The following is an 18,842-nucleotide window of genomic DNA, read 5'->3' as shown; positions in this document are numbered from 1 at the left end:
AAAGTACCTTGCAAATTGTAAAGGACTACATATGGGTCAGATGGTAGTAATGCTAATTCTCTTAAGTGCCACAAAGTTGGAAGGGCTGGTTGGTAGACTATATTGAAATGAGCTTGAAAATGATCAACAACTTGAAGTACCTAAACTTCACAGCCTAAGCCAAAAAGTTCAAATATCAAGTGTTACATTTAGGTTAAAAAATGTAGCTATACAAGTTTAGTCACTAGGATTGCTGACAAAGTACTAGTTCCAGTGACTATCAATGTGAACCACTTACACTCCATGTATATTAAAAAAGAAATCCATTCTGGAAAGCATTAATAGAAATATTGTCCAGGTGCTAAACAGTCACCCTGAAGGCTGTATTGGTCAGTATTGCATTGTAGGTGTCAGACATTTGATGGATGTTGACAAGCTCAGTTGCATATAAAGGAGAGTGCATTTGAAACTATAAGGCTGTGTTGTCCAATACAGTAGCCACTAGCCACATCTGGCAATTAAAATTAAACAAAATTAAAAATTCAGTTCCTCAGTCACACTAGCAACAATTGAGCAGTGTAGATGTAGAACATTTCTGTCATCACAGGAAGTGCTATTGGACATTACTGTAGAAGGAATGGCTGAAGGAACTTAGTATGTTTAATGTGGAACAGAGAAGACAGTGGGTAATGAAGACTGTAATCTAATATGTGAGGTGCTGTCATGAAAAAGATGATGACCACTGCTTATAGACTCTGGTATGTAAGCTCCAGGGAGTGTGATTTTTGGCCTGAATAAGAGACTTGTTAAACAAAGTTTTACCACAGTGGAACTGGATGCCTATTGAGATAGTGAGCTCTCTTCCCTGGCATCTATTGAAGTGTATGCTGCATGTCTATCAGTCAGAGACACTGTAGAGTGGATTCTCTTTAGGTGAGAGGTTGGATTAGATGACCTCTAAGTATGTGTCCTACCTTTAACTTCGACGTTCAGACAGAGCCAAGTCCCAGATTTGCATACATGCTTTCCGTTCACAATCAAGAAGTTTCCTTGGAAGATCAGTACCACCACCCATGCCCCCTTCAGGAAGAGGATCCTCTTTTGTCAAATTTCCAATTCTAAAGCCTGACCGAAGAGTAAAAATTCCTTTAGCTTCCCCAAACATATTGGTGATAAGCATTTGCTTTGGTTTGCTTTCTTTATTCATTCCTTTGGTTTCTGATCTGAAGGAGGTCATAGAAGATGAAATGTTCTATGGGTGGACAGGATTACTGAAGAAGTAGACTTTGGGAGGGGAGGAGGGGGAATCTGGTCCTGATGAGTGTGAAGTGGCAGGAGTATTCACTGTCAGTGATTTGCTGAAGAAAAAGGATAAGACATTCTCCCCTGCTTGCACTTGCTTTCCTATCAGGGTCCAGTTACCTGCTAGAACGAACTATCTCACCCATGACTCTGCCTTGGTTGAGGCTTTGCCCTCACTCTAGCTGGCTCTTCCTCCATACCTTTGCACATCCCAACCATATCCATCCTTCTAGAACTATTCAGACGCCAGCTCCTTAGAGATGCGTCCACCCAACTCCCGAGCATTTTTATCTGTACCTTTGACCTTACGATTTGATATCTCGTACGGAAGCTACTTACGCAGAGGTCCGATCCCCATTAATCTTGGAGCAACTTGAGCGCAGGCACGGTCCAAGGCGGTTCCAGTTCTGTGCCCCTTGTGCCCCAGGACTTCGCGGGCATCAATAAATACTGGTTGGGCGAGCACAATAGTAGTAGGAGGACAGTCAATTCTCCCAAGTGCCCAGAGAGCATCTCCTATTGCGATGGCCTCCGGAGCCCGGAAGAAAGTAGGAGAGCGGTGAGGAACAAGGTACGTGGCTGGGCAGGGCCGAAGTGCGGGCTGGGGCGGAGGGCAGAGGGCTCAGGGCTCAGTCGGGCCGGGCCACCCTCCTCGTGACTCCTCCTCCCCCCTCCACGGCTCCGAGTCAGGTGATTCCGAGCACGTGACGGGCACCACCTACCTTGCTGCTCCCGAGTGGCAGCTCGGGCGGCCAATGAGGGGCCGGGCCCGGGCGCCGAGCCTATGAGAGCCGGGCTCCGGGGGGCGGGCCGCATGGCGGTGGCGGCTGCCGGGGGCGGTGGCGGCGGCGGCCTGGGGAGGCGGCGGCCTGGCTCGGCCTGGCGTGGCCTGTCAGGGCGCGGGCGGCGGCGGCTCCAGCACCATGTCCCTGCAGTACGGGGCGGAGGAGACGCCCCTCGCCGGCAGTTACGGCCCGGCGGACTCGTTCCCAAAGGACTTCGGCTACGGCGTGGAGGAGGAAGAAGAGGAGGCGGCAGCGGCGGGCGGCGGGGTTGGGGCGGGGGCCGGCGGAGGCTGTGGCCCGGGGGGCGCTGACAGCTCCAAGCCTAGGATTCTGCTCATGGGGCTCAGGCGCAGCGGCAAGTCCTCCATCCAGAAGGTGAGTGGGGCCTCGCCGGCCCCTCCGCCCCTCCCCCTCCCTCCTCTACCCGGGGGCGCGGGTGGCCGTCGGGGGGGAGGCCCCGAGGAGGGCGGCGGCCGGGCTGTCCCAGCGCACTTTCTCTTCTCCTCCGGGGAGCAGAGCCCGGGCGCGGCCCTCGCCGGGACCCCGATCTTGGAGTCCACGCCCAGGTCAGCCGAGGCCGACTGGGTCCCCGCGCTCCCCGAGTGGCCGGAGCGAGGCAGGTGTCCGTGGCACCGCCTGGGACCTCGCCTCCTGGGACCCAGCCCCTGTGCCATTCACGAAACTGAGACTTGTTCCCCGGTTCTAACTTGGAGAACTTCCCACACTCCCTCCCCGGACCCGGTTGTGTTTGTGCCTCTCACTTCAGGTGATCTGAGTTTTCAGGGCTTCCCAGGTGAGCCCCAGGGAGCAGCGTCAGAAAGAGTAGTGACTAACTCTTTGGCCTTTGTAATGCCTCCTCTCGTTACTAGTACGAAGGAGACTTCACTGTGACATTTGTGGGATTTGGGGGCTGTTCTTCCACCTATTTTAGTACTTGTGGCCCGGTGAGTATAATTACTAGTGATTTTCCCCCGTTTGTGTGTGGCTACAAAAATTTTGAGACCTGGAGAATATTTGCAGACCTTTGTCAGTCCATGTGCTTTCACTTGGGGAATGTCGGGAACGGATGGAGGGTTCCTCACTTTTTAATAAGGGGGAAATAGAGGCAGGGTTGACCTCCTTCATCAGCCATGGCTCTTACACACAAAGTGAGCTGGCGATAAAATGCTAGATACCTGGCCTTTTGTCCTTTCCACTCTGTTGCAGAGGTCTCTCCAAAATAAATCTCTGCATGATATTCTGTAGACATGATGTTTTTAAGAAGTAGCCTTCTTCCACATGTAATGGATTACTATGTTTTATTTATCTTTTACCTTTACAGCAAAATCTGAGTACATTTATGGTAGGTTTTTAGCAAACTGATTTTAATTCTTTTCACGTGTTACTCACTATCTAAGCCTTGGGAGTAACTATCCATTTTCCTCATCTAGAAAGTAACAGAGAGGCAAATTAGTTTTGTGTTAGAATTGTGTAGATTGTGATAATTTTGATTCTTAACAATTGCCTTTACCATTTCTTTGGGAGCGGGCTTTTCCCTGTCAACTCCCATTCTTTCCCCTCCCCACATATATTCCTTCTTCCTCAATATGTCACTTTCTGCTTGGTATAATTTGCCTTTGTTTCATTTCTTCCACAAGACTGCAAACCCATTGAGGGCAGGGTCCAGTCAGTTTCATTTCTGATTATTTCTCAGAGCCTGATAAATTTTCAGTGAACAAAACTGCTTAAACTTTATAAGTTTTCATAATCTTAAAGCAGATTTTGGCAGAATTGATAGTTTTACAGAAAAAAAAATCAAACTGAAATGAGAGACATTGCTACTGCTAGTATTGAATACAGACAGAAAATAGCAGAAAAGTTTCAGCTTTTCTGGTGATTTGGTTTCAATAATTTGGTGTCTTCTGTTAGAAGTTAAAGGATAGTGGATACCAGTGGATACACCATTCACTTTTTACCTCTTTTAAAATTTTTGCTATAGGATCAAGTTCTTTAAATTGTGTTAATTCAGGGTGGAGTTCTGTATTTTAAATAAAAAGTGGAATAGTCATTAAATTGTTTTCTTTCTTTTGACAGGTGGTGTTTCATAAAATGTCACCCAACGAGACCCTCTTTTTGGAAAGTACCAACAAGATTTACAAAGATGACATTTCAAATAGCTCCTTTGTGAATTTCCAAATATGGGATTTTCCTGGGCAAATGGACTTTTTCGACCCTACTTTTGACTATGAGATGATCTTCAGGGGAACAGGAGCTTTGATATATGTCATTGACGCACAGGTAGTTAGAAATGATAATGTTTACTTTTCTTCTTTGGTGATGGAAGATGTAGGAACAAAGGAAAGTTGTTTATTTGTCATGTGCTTCTTGCAGCTTATTTCTTTGCCAGTAGATTCCCTAACAGTGCGAGAGATGTACCTGCAGAGGTGCTTTGGGAACAGGCATGCCATTGTACAAGTACAGAATATCAGATGACTAGGAGATATGGTTTATATCCCTGAGTTCTAGTTAGTGAGCAGCATTCCGTTTTTGTTAATAGTAGATATTGCTGTACTCTATTAGCTATTACAGTAGTGATGTCACTCACTGAAAAGGTCTCATCAGTGCCCATAATATAAGAAGGAATGTGAGAACTGAGTCAGTAAATATTAAAGTGAATAGTTTCTTTAGTTGACCAAGTAGGGTTTAGCCCAAGGAGCACTTATTGAGGGCCTAGCATGTGGCGGGCACTCAGACTGATGGGATGTGTCTCCATCCTTAAGAATCTTACTTCTTCTAAGCTTAAGCATTAGTTAGGAATGCTTTCTGAGTGACAGGCTCTGTAATGGCTGCTTTCATATACATGACCTAATTAATGTCTTCACAAAACTGGGAGGTAGGTACTGTAATTCCGATTTTATGGATAAGTAAACTGAGATCACAGAGTTTAAGCAACCTGCTTAAAGTCACACATCTAATAAATGGCAGAGCTGGGATTACTTTAAAAATTCTATTGGGAAGAAGTGTCCATTTCCCATTTCCTTTCCTTATATTATCAGTATTAAAAATTACAAGCATTAACTTGGTAGCTGAATTCTTTATCTTGAGCGATTGAAGGTCTGTTTAGTGGTATAAGTTAATGTATTTGGATGTTTGAATATTTATGAATAATTAGGATAATATATTTTCTGTGGTTGGGGAAAGAGGTAGTTTGAGGCTTTCTTAACTTAAGATTTCTTTTTAAAAAATATTTTGTTCTGACTTACAGGATGACTACATGGAGGCTTTAACAAGACTTCACATTACTGTTTCTAAAGCCTACAAAGTTAACCCAGACATGAATTTTGAGGTTTTTATTCACAAAGTTGATGGTCTGTCTGATGATCACAAAATAGAAACACAGAGGGACATTCATCAAAGGGCCAATGATGACCTTGCAGATGCTGGGCTAGAAAAACTCCACCTTAGGTAACAACCTGTGTGTTTGATATGAGAGCCCTGAAAAGTGTGTAAATGTATTCCCATCTCTGTCATTACAGACACGTAGCTCTCTGTTACTGGTATACCCTTCCCAAATCTGTAATGTTTTTGATCTCTTTGTTGTTGAATTCAAGCAGGTTTGGGAGCCTAATGTTACTGAGACGTTACTTTCCCCCTTTTTTGCATTTTCCCAGAGGTGGAAGTCATATGAAGTGTGTTTCTGTAGGTGTGTTTACAAATTCATCTCAAGAGACTGGAGTCAGGCTGTTTCCTCATGGCATAAATCTGCTTTGGGGCTCCCCTCTCTTGGTTTCATTATTATTATTTTTTTTTCCTTCTTGCCTCAGTTCAGGGAATCTCTGTCGCATTTGTTGTAAAAGTCTGTAGCTTGAGCTTTCACAGTGTCTGTTTCAGTAGGAAGAGCTTTTTAAAGAGGGTACACTTTAATGTCTGGACTGTAATGTATCTTGTTTATGCTTTTTAAAACACTTATGCTTTTATGAATCTCTAAAAATTGGGTTAAGTGAGTGTATCTTATCAAGTTTAAAGAACTCTTAAGTTTAAAGAACTGCCGATTCATAATTAAATATTAAGAAATTATTAAAGAACACCTATTAGATAGGATTGATGACTTGTGTACTTGTGTTCTGAAAATGTATAAGAAATATTTCCTACATCTTATTTATTTATTTTTTTATGGTTTAGGTAGAAATGACTAATAAAAAGTACCCAAGAAAATGTTCTTTTGATGATATAAACAGCTTAAAGGGGAAGCAGGCGAGAGACAAACCATAGCTATTTCCTTATCCTTGGTCTGTTATAATGACTTCTCTATAGGCTCAAGCCAACCCCCATTTTTCAACCCCTAATATTCTCTAGGGCCGCTGGCTCCAAGATCTTTCTGTTATTCTCCTAGGAAACCATATAGAAAAGTCTCATTGACCTCTAGCCTGGATTAAAATATGTGCAAGTAATTCAGGCTTTAAAAAAATTCAGCAGTATTTGTAGGAGAAAGTGAAAGTATCTTCCCATAAAATTCTTCAATCTTATTCTTCCACCATGAATGATGGATTTTAAGCCATGATTGTCCTGTGTTCTCCAGTGCCCATGGGAACCCTTCTGATCCTCTTAACACCATGTCTGTGTCCCTTTCCAGGGCATCCCACCTCATTGGTACGCACCATCCCTTTTTCCAGTTCTCTATGGGACCCTAGGCCTTGTTAACAGCATTAAGCTTTATTAATAACTAGCAGGCCTATGGATGAGGCTGTATTTGATTTCCAATTTCCAGAAACTTAGCTTACTATAAAATGCCCTGTGGCTTGGAGGTTCTTCCCTGCCCCCATCCACCTCCAAGCCTCATAGTTCCTGCAGGACCTTATCACGTTGCCAAAATATTCCTTTGACCCTAGTGCCTGTGGGGGGGAATCATCTTGGTCTCACCTGTGCCATTGTTCTGACATCTAGATTAGAGCCCCATCTAGGTTAGCTTCTTAGGTGAACTCTTTGAAAGTATCTTTAAATTAGGTACAAAGTGTGATATAAACAGTTATGTGTCTCTGACTTTGTAATTTGTGTTTATATAATGGATACAACTTTATAACGAAGAGTATATTTCCTGAGTGAAAAAGTAGGTACAATTGACCACACTGTTATTGTTAAAGGTCTCTCTCTCTCAAATACGTGTTTTGTTAAATCTACAAATTTACTTCACTGTGCATCCTCTTAGGCCTCCAGATAGCTTTTCCATTCTCTCTAGAGCCCCTGCTCTCATTCTCCATAATATGTTATTTACATAAATTCTAAGCTCCAGTTTTATTCGTTCATTTATTCACCAAATGTTTATGAGCACTCTTCAGGGTAGTGGGCCTGCAGCTGTGAGCAAGGCTGACAGAGTCTCTGTCCTCATGGAGCTTATATTCTGATGAATGAGACAGCTCAGAAGCATTTATAAATAAATGTATAGTATAATTTTTTTTTTTGTATAGTATAACTTTAAGTGCTTATCAGTGCTGTGAAGAAAAACAAATTAGGGGAAAGGCGTTGAAAGTAATGGGTACAGGGGTACTATTTTAGGTAGGGGGGTCAGGAGGGAACTTTCTGAAGCGGTAACATTTTAGTAGAGACCTGTATTGTATTCTTATTTAATGAATGTCACCTATCTCCTATGAGCTTTCTCTTGGTTTTTATCTTGGTTTTTGTCAGTTATGGGCTTAAGAAACCAAGGTTTTTGGATCAGATTGCAAAGACTTAGGTGAATATTCAGGTTTCTGCATCTGAAAATGCTTTCCTGTGTACTGCCTCAATTGCCCTCTGTGTAAATGCAATAAAGGGATGGAGAGCTACAAGCCAGGTGGGGAAACTGCATTTGTCATCTTTCACGATGGGTATGGTACACAAGATAAAGAGGCTTTATTTGAACTTACGGAAATCAAATGTTAAGAAACTTAAAATTCTGTGTATCATGATAATTGTCACTGGACTTAAGATTTTTCAAATTAATCAAACTATGTTGTGTTTTTCAGCTTTTATTTGACTAGTATCTATGACCATTCAATATTTGAAGCCTTTAGTAAGGTGGTGCAGAAACTTATCCCACAACTACCGACCTTGGAAAATCTATTAAATATCTTTATATCAGTAAGTGAGCTATTTAATTCACTGTAGTTTCTGGTTCCGTTTTTGTTGAATATATTTGTGTTATCAAGTTCTCCAAAAAATGGCTGGAATTAGTCTGAATCAAGCTTAAGGACTAATAATACAATTAAGTGTAAAGTAAGTAATAAAAACATTTAAAAAATGGCTTGAGGGCTTCCCTGGTGGCGCAGTGGTTAAGAGTCTGCCTGCCGACGCAGGGGACACGGGTTCGTGCCCCGGTCCCGGAAGATCCCACATGCCGCGGAGCGGCTGGGCCCGTGAGCCATGGCTGCTAAGCCTGTGCTCCGCAGCAGGGGAGGCCACAACAGTGAGAGGCCTGCGTACCGCGCAAAAAAAAAAAAAAAAAAAAAAAGGCTTGAGTTATTTTTATTTTCTGAATTTTTTTCCTTAATACTCACTTTTTCTTGTTTTAAAATGCCCTGATGAGAAATTTTTTCATGCTTTCTGAATTAATATCTTCATGGTATCTGTTTCCTGAAGGAAGAGTAGAAAGTAGGGTAGACTGGGTTTTGGGAATTGGACTTAATCTCTGCCTTATTGGAGGTCACATTGAAAAATTGATCCTTTCCTTGCTAACTATAATCTGTGTCATAGTTCACATTACTTATTTTGAGGATTCAGCTTAATAAAAAAGGATATTCTTCCAATAAATTTAGCATTCAGCCACTATATTTCCCAAACATTTCTTTGAAGGACTCAATGTGTAGTGATCCCAATTCTTTGGGCTTTTTGAGTTATGCTAGATGTTGACGTGAAACATTCTTTGCCACATCAAGCCTTTCTGGTAGCAAGGTCATTTGAATCAGAGATTGATTATTGCCACAAAAAGGATTATTGAAAATGTAGCGTGGCTTGATTTTTGGAGATTTTTTTGGGTGTGTGTGTGGCGTCTTAGGAAATAATTCATTTAAGTAAAGAGGATGAAGAAAAAACAAATTTGACTGGTGCGATTATGTCAGTAAATCAGAGTAGAGAAATAATTCCACTTTTATTCTTTGGATAAGAGACGTGTCTCCTAAGCAAGTACTATTTGCTCTTTTGGTTTTAGGTTGTATAATTAAAAATGCTCTTGGATGTTAATCAGTGATTCAAGATCTTTGATAAGTTCACAAATTGTGATTCTTAAAAAAAAAATGAACACTCAATTTTGTTTTTTCAAGAATTCAGGTATTGAAAAAGCTTTTCTCTTCGATGTTGTCAGCAAAATCTACATTGCAACAGACAGTTCTCCTGTGGATATGCAGTCGTATGAACTTTGCTGTGACATGATTGATGTTGTAATTGATGTGTCTTGTATATATGGGTAAGTCGTACATATATATTTCTGCAAGATCTCAGACACGGGGAAGACTACCAGCTTGATTTGTCAGGGGGATTAATTTCTGAGGCGTCTAGCAAGTAGTGTATGAAGTAGGATTGTTCTGACCATAGTGCTTCAACTTGGAGCATGATTTCTGTGTGGGTGGGCTGCTGGGTCTTACTCCTTCAGCATAGGTGGATAAGAGCGGTGTGACTAGTGCCAGACTTACTATCACTGAAAGTTTCACCCGCTATTATTTGGGGGGTTTGTACTGTGTCTTCTCACTACTGCAACTTAGCTAGATCAATAAATAAGATTAATTTATTTAAAACACTCTGAATAACAAAGTATGTACTGGTTCCTGATTTAATCTCAGGTTTTGTGTAACTGAGGGATCCTTAATCTTTCAGAGAGCTCAGAAACAAGGAAATCAGAATTCTGGATGTCAGAAGAACTTATAAACATTTGGCCTATACATATAAGTTTCCAAAATAAGTCTCTAAAATATAAACTCTTGTTTTATGCATATTTACCACACTCTATACAGAAATTTGTAAAAGTTGGCAAAGAAGTGATTTTGTAGAATAACCCAGAGGACAAGTGAAAACTTTGGTGAACTTACTGGTGTTTCAAAAGCCAGTAACCTCTGCAGCCTCTAATAGCCCTGATTCATCTCATGTATTAATGTCAGTCCTCACAATGCACTTTCTCGATGCTCTGACATTACCTTTGCTTTCTGATACCTGTGTCCTTTATCTGTTGTTCCTCTCTGCTCCACCTAGTCTAAATTCCTCTTTCATCTCTCTGTCCCTACCCTTTACCTTGCTCTCTCTGCCTAACTTGTCAGTGTCTTTGTCCAGCTGCCTCTGGGTAGGAGAATGCATTTGTGTTACCTCTTCTTTACCTGTCTATTCTTGTCTTGCATTCCTGTCTCTTTTTCAGTTTTGTGATTATATGCTCTCCTTTGTTTTTATTCTTTCCACAGTGAAAATGAGATTTTGTCCGTAGGTTATGCAGAAGAGTTTCATGTTCCTATTCCTAATTTTAAAAATGGATGAATAGAACATTCGCTTTTTCTTTAAAACAAATCAAATTTTCATAAACCAATTTTTATAATTAAAATAATCAAATTTAGTTATAAAATTTATTTTCAGTATAAGGTACACTGTAAACTACATTATATGTGATAAAGTACATTATAAAAAAGAAGAGAAATAGCCATTACTTTGTATTCTTAACACAAAACATGTGTGCAATTCGGTATGCTTTATTGAAGTTCAGTTTGCTGCTTATTTGATTTTTTTTTTTTTTGGCTGCATTGGGTTTTCATCGCGCGCGGGCTTTCTCTAGTTGCGGCGAGCAGGGCTACTGTTTGTTGCAGTGCGCGGGCTTCTCATTGCAGTGGCTTCTCTTGTTGCGGAGCACGGGCTCTAGGTACACGGGCTTCAGTAGTTGTGGCACGCAGGCTCAGTAGTTGTGGCTTGCGGGCTCTAGAGTGCAGGCTCAGTAGTTGTGACGCACTGGCTTAGTTGCTCTGTGGCATGTGGGATCTTTCTGGACCAGGAATCGAACCCGTGTCCCCTGCATTGGCAGGCAGATTCTTAACCACTGTGCCACCAGGAAGTCCTGCTTACTTGACTCTTGATTTGTGTTTTTTGAATGGGACCGTATTTATTGATTTTAGTTTTTGTATTTACTCCTTTTTCACTGATGGCAGTTTTCATATTTCAGGTCCTTCTTTATTTGTAGAGGGTGTCAGCGCCAATTAGTGTGAGGGAATATTGGAAACCTGCTGTGTTCCATGCATCCTAGGTGAAGAAGGTGATGTGAGCGCATGGAATGAATACTGCAGCATGGGCTGGGCACCCATAGCTAAACACAGCTTCTGTTCCAATAAGGGAGAGCGGGCATTCTCCTTTCTCAAAAGACGTTCAGGAAACTGGGTGGAAACCCTTATTGTTGTGCAAATGTGACAAAATGCTGAGTTGGGAAACCTCTAATGGATGATACTTTGTTTTAAAACAGGTTAAAGGAAGATGGAAGTGGAAGTGCTTACGACAAAGAATCTATGGCCATCATCAAGCTGAATAACACAACGGTCCTGTATTTAAAGGAGGTGACTAAATTTTTGGCACTGGTCTGCATCCTTAGGGAAGAAAGTTTTGAACGAAAAGGTAATGCATTTTAAAAAGATTTCTTTAAGTTCTTTGTCATAATTTCTTAGGTTCTTGAAAGCAAGAAAAAACAATATTGCAGTGTTAGAGGATTTACCAGCTCAGACTACTTTTGTGCCTTCCCGTCCACGTACAGTGCAGACTTTCTCCTGCCTTTTTTTGGTCTTTTATTTTAAATCAAGCTTTTTATTCCAGCCTCTCTCATTTTACATCCTTCTATTACCTGTATAACTGCCTACGGTTTGGCTTCCACCTGAACCAGTCTGCTGAAGCTGTTTGAGAGGTTACTAGGTCTTCTTCTTGCTGCATTCAGTGGCCTTTTCTCATTCTGTGGCCTCTTCAGGCTTCTGAAGCATGTGCTGTCAATCCCTCCTCCCTCAAACTTTCTTCTCTCTGCTTCCCTAAAGCAGAACTCTCCGGGTTCTTCTACGTGTTTGTTTCTCTGACCACCTGTCCTGTTTCTTCTCTTTTTCTTTTTCTGAGTGTTCTTCAGAGCCCGGTCTCCTGCTCACTTCTTCACTTAATTCTCCTGGTCAGCACATCTCATCCATGCCTTCAGTCAATCTTCTCTGTGTAGGTGATTGAAAAATTCACCTCTCCAACTCTGGCTTGGGCCTGTGTTTGGAGCTATTAGTAAGACATCTTCACTTAAATATTTTAACTTGTCCATGGTGTCAAAAACTGATGAATATTTTCCCCTTTGTTTCACGACCATCCCGGCTACTCTACTTCTGTTACTCATTACGCCATTTTTCTGGTGTCCAAGCTTAGCTATGTGCCGTCAGGTAATCGTATGGTGTAATTGCCCATGAGGCTCTTGCAGATTATCTCACAGAGAGCATTCTGTGTTTTCCTTTTTCCATTCTTTTCCTGTGTTTACATTCAGTTTTCACCAAATCTTACCATGTTTCTTGGAACTTTCTCGGAACTGTTTCTCGGGTGTCCTTTCCGTTTACACTGTTGGTGACTCCAATCCAGGTCCTCATTCCTCCAGCCTGTGGTGCTGCATTCAACATATATATTAATGGCTCAGCATGTATCATCTTTTATTCTAAAGGCAGACTAGGTTTCAGAAAATTCCTTTTATTATGTTATTTAACTATTCAAGGATCTATAGTAACTCTCTGTTATTCACTGCAACAAGTCCCTGCTTTTCTGCTTGGGTTTTGTGATATTAATTAATATTGAGTGAATTAATATTATTTCACTGATGTTGATATTAATGAAATATTTTAGATGTACAAAGTGTTCTGGGTACAACAAAAATGTGAGTATTCACCTTTGAGCTTAAGAACTGAAACATGACAAATACATATTTGTCTTCTGTGTGTTTCTCAGTTGAAACCCCCTCTTGCGCTCTGTTGAATGTAGTGTTTTCTTTTTCCTGTGCATGATTTAGTCTTTCACTTCATATCTATCCTTAAACAATATAGGGTATTGTGTATCTTTGTGTAAATGATGTCCAAATGTAAGTTGTCTTCTGCAAGTTGCTTGTTTCTCTTCATTCAAGATTGTTTTTGAGATTTATCCATATCGATAGATGTAGCTCCAGTTCGTTCATTCAGTTGTCACTGCCGCACAGTAGTCTATGGATTGCATATACCACAATTTATATTCTTCTTGCTGGACATGTAGATGATTTTTAAGATTACAAATAGTTTTGCAAGAAATGCTCATGAACAAGTTTGCCTTTGCACATATGGAGAATTTCTCAAGAGTAATAAGTATTTAGGAGTGGAATTTATAGAGGACATATGTCTTCAGCTTTATTAGGCATTATTGAATTGCTCTCCAAAGTGGCTTTATTTTCACCCCAGACAGTGCTTTGTGGGAGTTCTTGTCACTTCATGTCCTTGATAATGTTTGATATTGTTAGACTGTTTAGTTATTGTCAGTCTGGTAGGTGTGAAATGGTATCTCATTTGGACCTGGTTTTTATTTCTTTAATTACGGGTTAGAGCAAGCATCTTTTTCACTGCAGGTACCCTTTTATGTCTGTTCAGGTGTCTTCTCTGGTAATTTATCTGTTCATATACTTTTATCTTTTTTGTACTGTGTCTTTTTTGTACTTAGGAGTTCTTTATTTTTCTCCATTCTAATCTTTTTTTTTTTGCGGTACGTGGGCCTCTCACTGTTGTGGCCTCTCCCGTTGCAGAGCACAGGCTCACGGGCCCAGCCGCTCTGCGGCATGTGGGATCTTCCCGGACCAGGGCACAAACCAGTGTCCCCTGCATCGGCAGGTGGACTCTCAACCACTGCGCCACCAGGGAAGCCCTCTCCATTCTAATCTTTAGAAATTTAAAAAACTTTTGGCTATGGCAATTTTCAAATATACACAAAAGTAGACTAGCACAGCGATTCCATATACCCATCTCCCTGCTTTCACAGTCATCAAGACATGGTCAGTCTTATTTGCTGTATATCCTCCTCACAACTAAATTATTATATTTTGCTCTTTTGTTGTGGAAACTATCAAATATAAAAAAGTAGATAAAATAATGTGAGGAACCCCTTTTTATCTATCACCCAGATTCAACAGTTATCAAAATCATAGCCATTCTTATTTGCTTGCTATACCTTTTTCCCTACTGGGTTTTTTTGTTTTTTTTCTTTTGCGGTACGCGGGCCTCTCACTGTTGTGGCCTCTCCCGTTGCGGAGCACAGGCTCCAGACGTGCAGGCTCAGCGGCCATGGCTCACGGGCCCAGCCGCTCCGCGGCTTGTGGGATCCTCCCAGACCGGGGCACGAACCCGTGTCCCCTGCATCGGTAGGCGGACTCCCAACCACTGCGCCACCAGGGAAGCCCCCTACTGGGTTATTTTGAAGCAAATCTCTAACATCAAATCATTTTGTCTATACAGATTTCAGCAGGTGTCTGTAAGAGGTAGTGTGCTTTTTAAAACATAGCAGTATTACCATCAGTAGTTGTGTAAAAAAAACCAAAAAAACAGTGATTTCATAATATCATCAAATATCCAGCCAGTGTTCACATTTCCTTGATTGTCAGTTTAATTTTACCATTTGCATAGAAGTCAGTTTTAATGTAGTTGAGCTTATTGAAACTTTTATTTTTTTCCTGAATCTGAAGGACCTCCGTAATTTGACTCTAACCTGCTTATTCAGACTCCATTCTCAGTACTTTTCCCCAAAATTCTCTGCCTCTATCTCCAGCCAGACCAGTTTGTTTCCTGTTTTCCACCTGTGTGCTGTGTTTCCTCATTGCCAGCTCCCTGCTGTTGCCTTGTGATTCTGCTCTCCCTTCCTGCCTGATTAAATCCTGCCCGTATCCTCAGAGCTCTGCCTCACACCTGAAGCTTTCATTGCTGCTTTTGCCCTGCACTTGGCTCTCCCACCTTTGGACTTCTTTCACAGTAGTCATTTTAACATCAGATTGTTGTGATTTCTTTCTCGTGTGCTGTCTTTACGTCCCAGTATCCTCGAGGACGTAAGTCCTCTCTTTCTGCTCTGCCCTTCTCAGCACTGGCTTCTATTCTCAAGTTCTCCTCGTGATCTGGAATGGCTCCTGGAGCTCCAGCAATCTTATCCATATTCTGGACATTAAGGAGGAATGGGGAGGAATAGGGAAGTCTTTCTTTTAAGGAGACTTCACAGAAGTCTCACACACTTGCATTTATCTCAGTGGCCAGAATTGGTCATATGTCCATACGTACCTGTAGGGAGCCCTTTGTTTGACCGAAATCTTATTTGGAAGCCAGTTCATAGAGCAGATGAGGACGGAGCTGCCTTACCTCCCATATAGGGGAAGCAGGCTTCCTGAGACTCTGCCTGATGGGCCCCTCTGACACCTCCCAACCCCATGGCTCTACTAAGCAGTTTGCAAAACTGTTCCAACTGTTCACTTCAGCTTTTCTTTGGCTGCCTCAGAGACTTGTAAAAGGAAAAGCTTGATAAATCAAAAAGTATTTTACTTTGACTTTAGATTTCATTGTAAATTTTCTTAGCAAATTTGTCTTCCTGATTGCTTTTTTATTTACCCTGTTCACTTCCAGGCCCCAGAGGTGACCAGTGTTAACACTTGGGCATACGCTTCATCATGTTTCCAGTGTGAAGAATTCCTCAATTGGATATATGTTTTTAAATACATATCAATTATTTTTTTCCGTCACCAAATGTTTCCTAGTAGATAGTCTCACAGTTGACATTCAGGAGGCCTAATCTCCTTTTTCTCTCCTGCAGGTTTAATAGACTACAACTTCCATTGTTTCCGAAAAGCTATTCATGAGGTTTTTGAGGTGGGTGTGACTTCTCACAGGAGCTGTGGTCACCAGACCAGTGCCCCCAGCCTGAAAGCGTTGACACACAACGGCACGCCGCGAAATGCCATCTAGCCTGAATGCCGGTGGTCGGGGTCTGTGCCAGCTTATTCCTCACTCCAGGGTCAGATGCCATGTGCTACAGGACATGGAAGTTGCCGCTTGTGGGAGTCTGGTGCCTGTTGCACTAGAGACAAGGGGTAGAGTTTCTCATTTGGATGAAAACCCCTTCAACCAGTGGTGTGCAACCGAAGCTACTATTTCTTTTTTTATAAAAATGGCAAAAAAGAATTCTATAGACCACAGACCTCAAGTGTCTTTCTCCTCTTGGGGGTCCTACTTTAAGTAGTTGGGATATTTTGGACCTGGAGATAACATCACTTACCCATCCTTACCAGAGAATGTTGCTGTCAATTACCAGTTGAAAATAATAGAAAGAACTGAGTTTTTATATGCTTCGCTTAGATTTTCATTTGAGTAGTCTCTGAAAATCCTGCCTTGCTTAAGTTCTAACACTGCCTCTCAGATTTCAGTTTTGGACCTTGCACACCTCAGACCTTCTAAATGCATTTGCTTGCTAACTCAGAAGACACATGGTCTGACTGCAGCAAAGGACATTCCTGTATTTGTTTCTGAGGAAATGAGAAAATTTTATGCTGCATCAAGTCAAGAGCAAGGCTCAACAGTGGCCGCTGCATTAGTTCCCTCGGAAGTGTTGAAGAACAAACTTTAAAACAGAAGAAAATTTTTGCACCTGTGTTTTGAGTACCAGATATCTGGGTTCTTGCTCCCACGTTAGATAAATGATTCTGATCACTGTAACAAAGGGAATTAAAAAAAATTTTGTTTTCCCCGCAATCTCCTCCTCTTAGGAGGGAAATGCATTATGTCACTGAATTACGTAGCTCACTTTTCTTTAAACTTGATACCAGCCCCCACATTCCTTTTATTCTAAGCTATCGAGATCCTTTAAGAATTGCTGTTTTGTTGATCCTGAATGGCCCTAAGGCGCTGGTGGACTGCCCACTGGGACTTGAAGAGAGCACATGGCACCACGACGTGTCGTTAAACATACTTCGTCTTCAGTATTCTGCCGCCAAGTGTCAACTGTGGTACTTTCTTCACCTAGGATATTAATTCATAATTGTTTCTTTTTGTTAAAGGTTGATACCCTTTTCCATTGACTTAAACTTACACGTTATTTTTACTCCACATGCCCAGTAGTCATGTATTCCAAAGCCACTGGACCACTTGAGTACATAAGTGCCACTGTTTAATGAAATATGTATATTCAGGTCTGTAAACCTAACCGTGTGACTTGGAGTGCTTCCTGCAGACGATTCTGACTGTTGAGTATTTACATGGACCATGGTGATATCCAAAAAAAAAATGCTTTTATATTTATAGATTATTTCATTGAACTATATAAAATGGGTATCAATAAATGTATTTACTCCAGAATAAGTTTTTTATTTGCCTAAGGTAATAGAAGGTTGGGGTGATGGAACATTGGCTTGTCCCGCTCTGTCATCCATTTCTTCTTTTGCTGCCTCATATGGTTAAAATGCCTTATGTTTCAAGACTTCAAGTTCTGTCCTGTTGCAGGAATTTCATGCCTTGTGTCCAGACACCATCTCCTGGCCCGTTTCTGTTTAGGGTAGGAGGTCTAGGTAAAAATGGTATTTCATACCAACAGATCTCACTCATGGTGGGGAGTATCCAGGGCCTGGCATAATTGATGTATGATATCCAAACCAGGAAGTGGTTCAGGGGATGAGATGAATAGAATACACTATACAAAATTTGCACTGATTCCAGCTCATTTTTCATTTCTTCAGTTTCTGAGATACTCATTATTGATCCTTCAATGTTAAGTTCTGCTTACATAGTTAGGTTGGGTCTCAACTGGTTGGAGTAAAGTATACATCAGTTTATAGAAAGGAGGGAAGTAGAGGTTGAAAGATCTTTAATTTCATGACTGGATTACTTTAATTTTAAAACAATTGGAAATCACAAAAATAGATTAAAAAAAAGCTTAAAATACTATCTAATCCTGTATCCTTTTTCAAATTATGGGAACTGAGGTCCAGAGGAGTAAAGAACATTGTCTAGGGTAATAGACGGGATGAACATGTTAAACTCCAAATCAGGGTACTGTTGCCAGAGCAATGGGTGTAAACTACGCTGTTCTGGGTAAACCAGGGGGCAACCCAGTCATAGATCTAGTCAGTAGTGAAGTGGGGGGCCTGTGCTGCAGCCCAGTGCTGCCTGCCTTCATCTCCAGCCTCAGGCTCCCGTTGGCTCAATGGAGACGATGCCTCAAGATGAGTGTACCATGGCATATAGGTGCCCAAGAAATATTTTTTCCTACTACTGTGGAAAATTATAAATTCAGGGAGTGATTAAGGAGAACAGGTGAAAAGTGGTGGAATAGAAATAAAGTGAATGAAGAAAGGGGACAACTCAGGAAAAGGAAATGGAAAAATCAGAAATCAAGGAGGGTTTGCCTGAAATGTTTTGCATCTCAATGGGTGTTTATCTTCAGCTGGCTACCTCAGAGAGCTGGGAGAGATGGTGAAATAACACCTTTTAAATCTTTTGCAGCAGGGTGTTTGAGCTGTTCTACATACCACTGCCTCTCCTGTTCACACGCATTCATATATACATTCACACATGCATGTATGTACACACACAGACACGTATGTAATGATATCCCAATACAGAATGCTCAAGGTATTTGGAATTGTATTAATTTACCTCCTACATTTAGAATTCTGTGTGTACACAGAGAAACAAGCAATTTTAAAGATAAAATTAAGATTGTCACAAGTTTAATGTGTGTGATTCGTGGGCTTTGTTAAGATCCTCTATCTGTCCTGTTTTGTTTTGCAAATGCTGAAAGCTCTTCCAGTTA

The 18,842-nt window shown here is 41.4% G+C and overlaps 1 protein-coding gene across 2 annotated transcripts; it reads left to right on the top strand.

Moving 5' to 3' along the window:
• Positions 1 to 2,118: 2,118 nt before the first annotated feature.
• On the top strand, positions 2,119 to 16,200 carry RRAGC (Ras related GTP binding C). Of its 2 annotated transcripts, none has more exons than XM_065879244.1 (7): positions 2,119 to 2,441; positions 4,140 to 4,343; positions 5,311 to 5,510; positions 8,048 to 8,162; positions 9,341 to 9,483; positions 11,506 to 11,654; positions 15,852 to 16,200. In XM_065879244.1, the coding sequence occupies exons 1-7, from the start codon at positions 2,205 to 2,207 to the stop codon at positions 16,001 to 16,003; spliced, it is 1,200 nt and encodes a 399-aa protein (XP_065735316.1). In that variant the 5' UTR covers positions 2,119 to 2,204; the 3' UTR covers positions 16,004 to 16,200. The 2 variants fall into 2 exon arrangements, with proteins under 2 accessions (XP_065735316.1, XP_065735322.1); XM_065879250.1 differs by having other exon boundaries at positions 2,205 to 2,439; positions 4,240 to 4,343; positions 15,852 to 16,003.
• The last annotated feature ends 2,642 nt before the right edge of the window (positions 16,201 to 18,842 follow it).

This window comes from Phocoena phocoena, chromosome 1 (assembly GCF_963924675.1).
Source record: "Phocoena phocoena chromosome 1, mPhoPho1.1, whole genome shotgun sequence".
Taxonomy (NCBI): Eukaryota; Metazoa; Chordata; class Mammalia; order Artiodactyla; family Phocoenidae; genus Phocoena; species Phocoena phocoena.
The sequence above is the reverse complement of the archived record's forward strand: the minus strand, read 5'-3'. Positions and strand labels throughout refer to the sequence as shown.

Bases quoted from the DNA above. Each gene is read 5' to 3' on its own strand.
- RRAGC (XM_065879244.1), top strand. From the start codon at position 2,205: ATGTCCCTGCAGTACGGGGCGGAGGAGACGCCCCTCGCCGGCAGTTAC. The intron at 4,344-5,310 runs GTAGTTAGAAAT...TCTGACTTACAG, and splicing joins TATATGTCATTGACGCACAG to GATGACTACATGGAGGCTTT. The intron at 5,511-8,047 runs GTAACAACCTGT...TGTGTTTTTCAG, and splicing joins CTAGAAAAACTCCACCTTAG to CTTTTATTTGACTAGTATCT.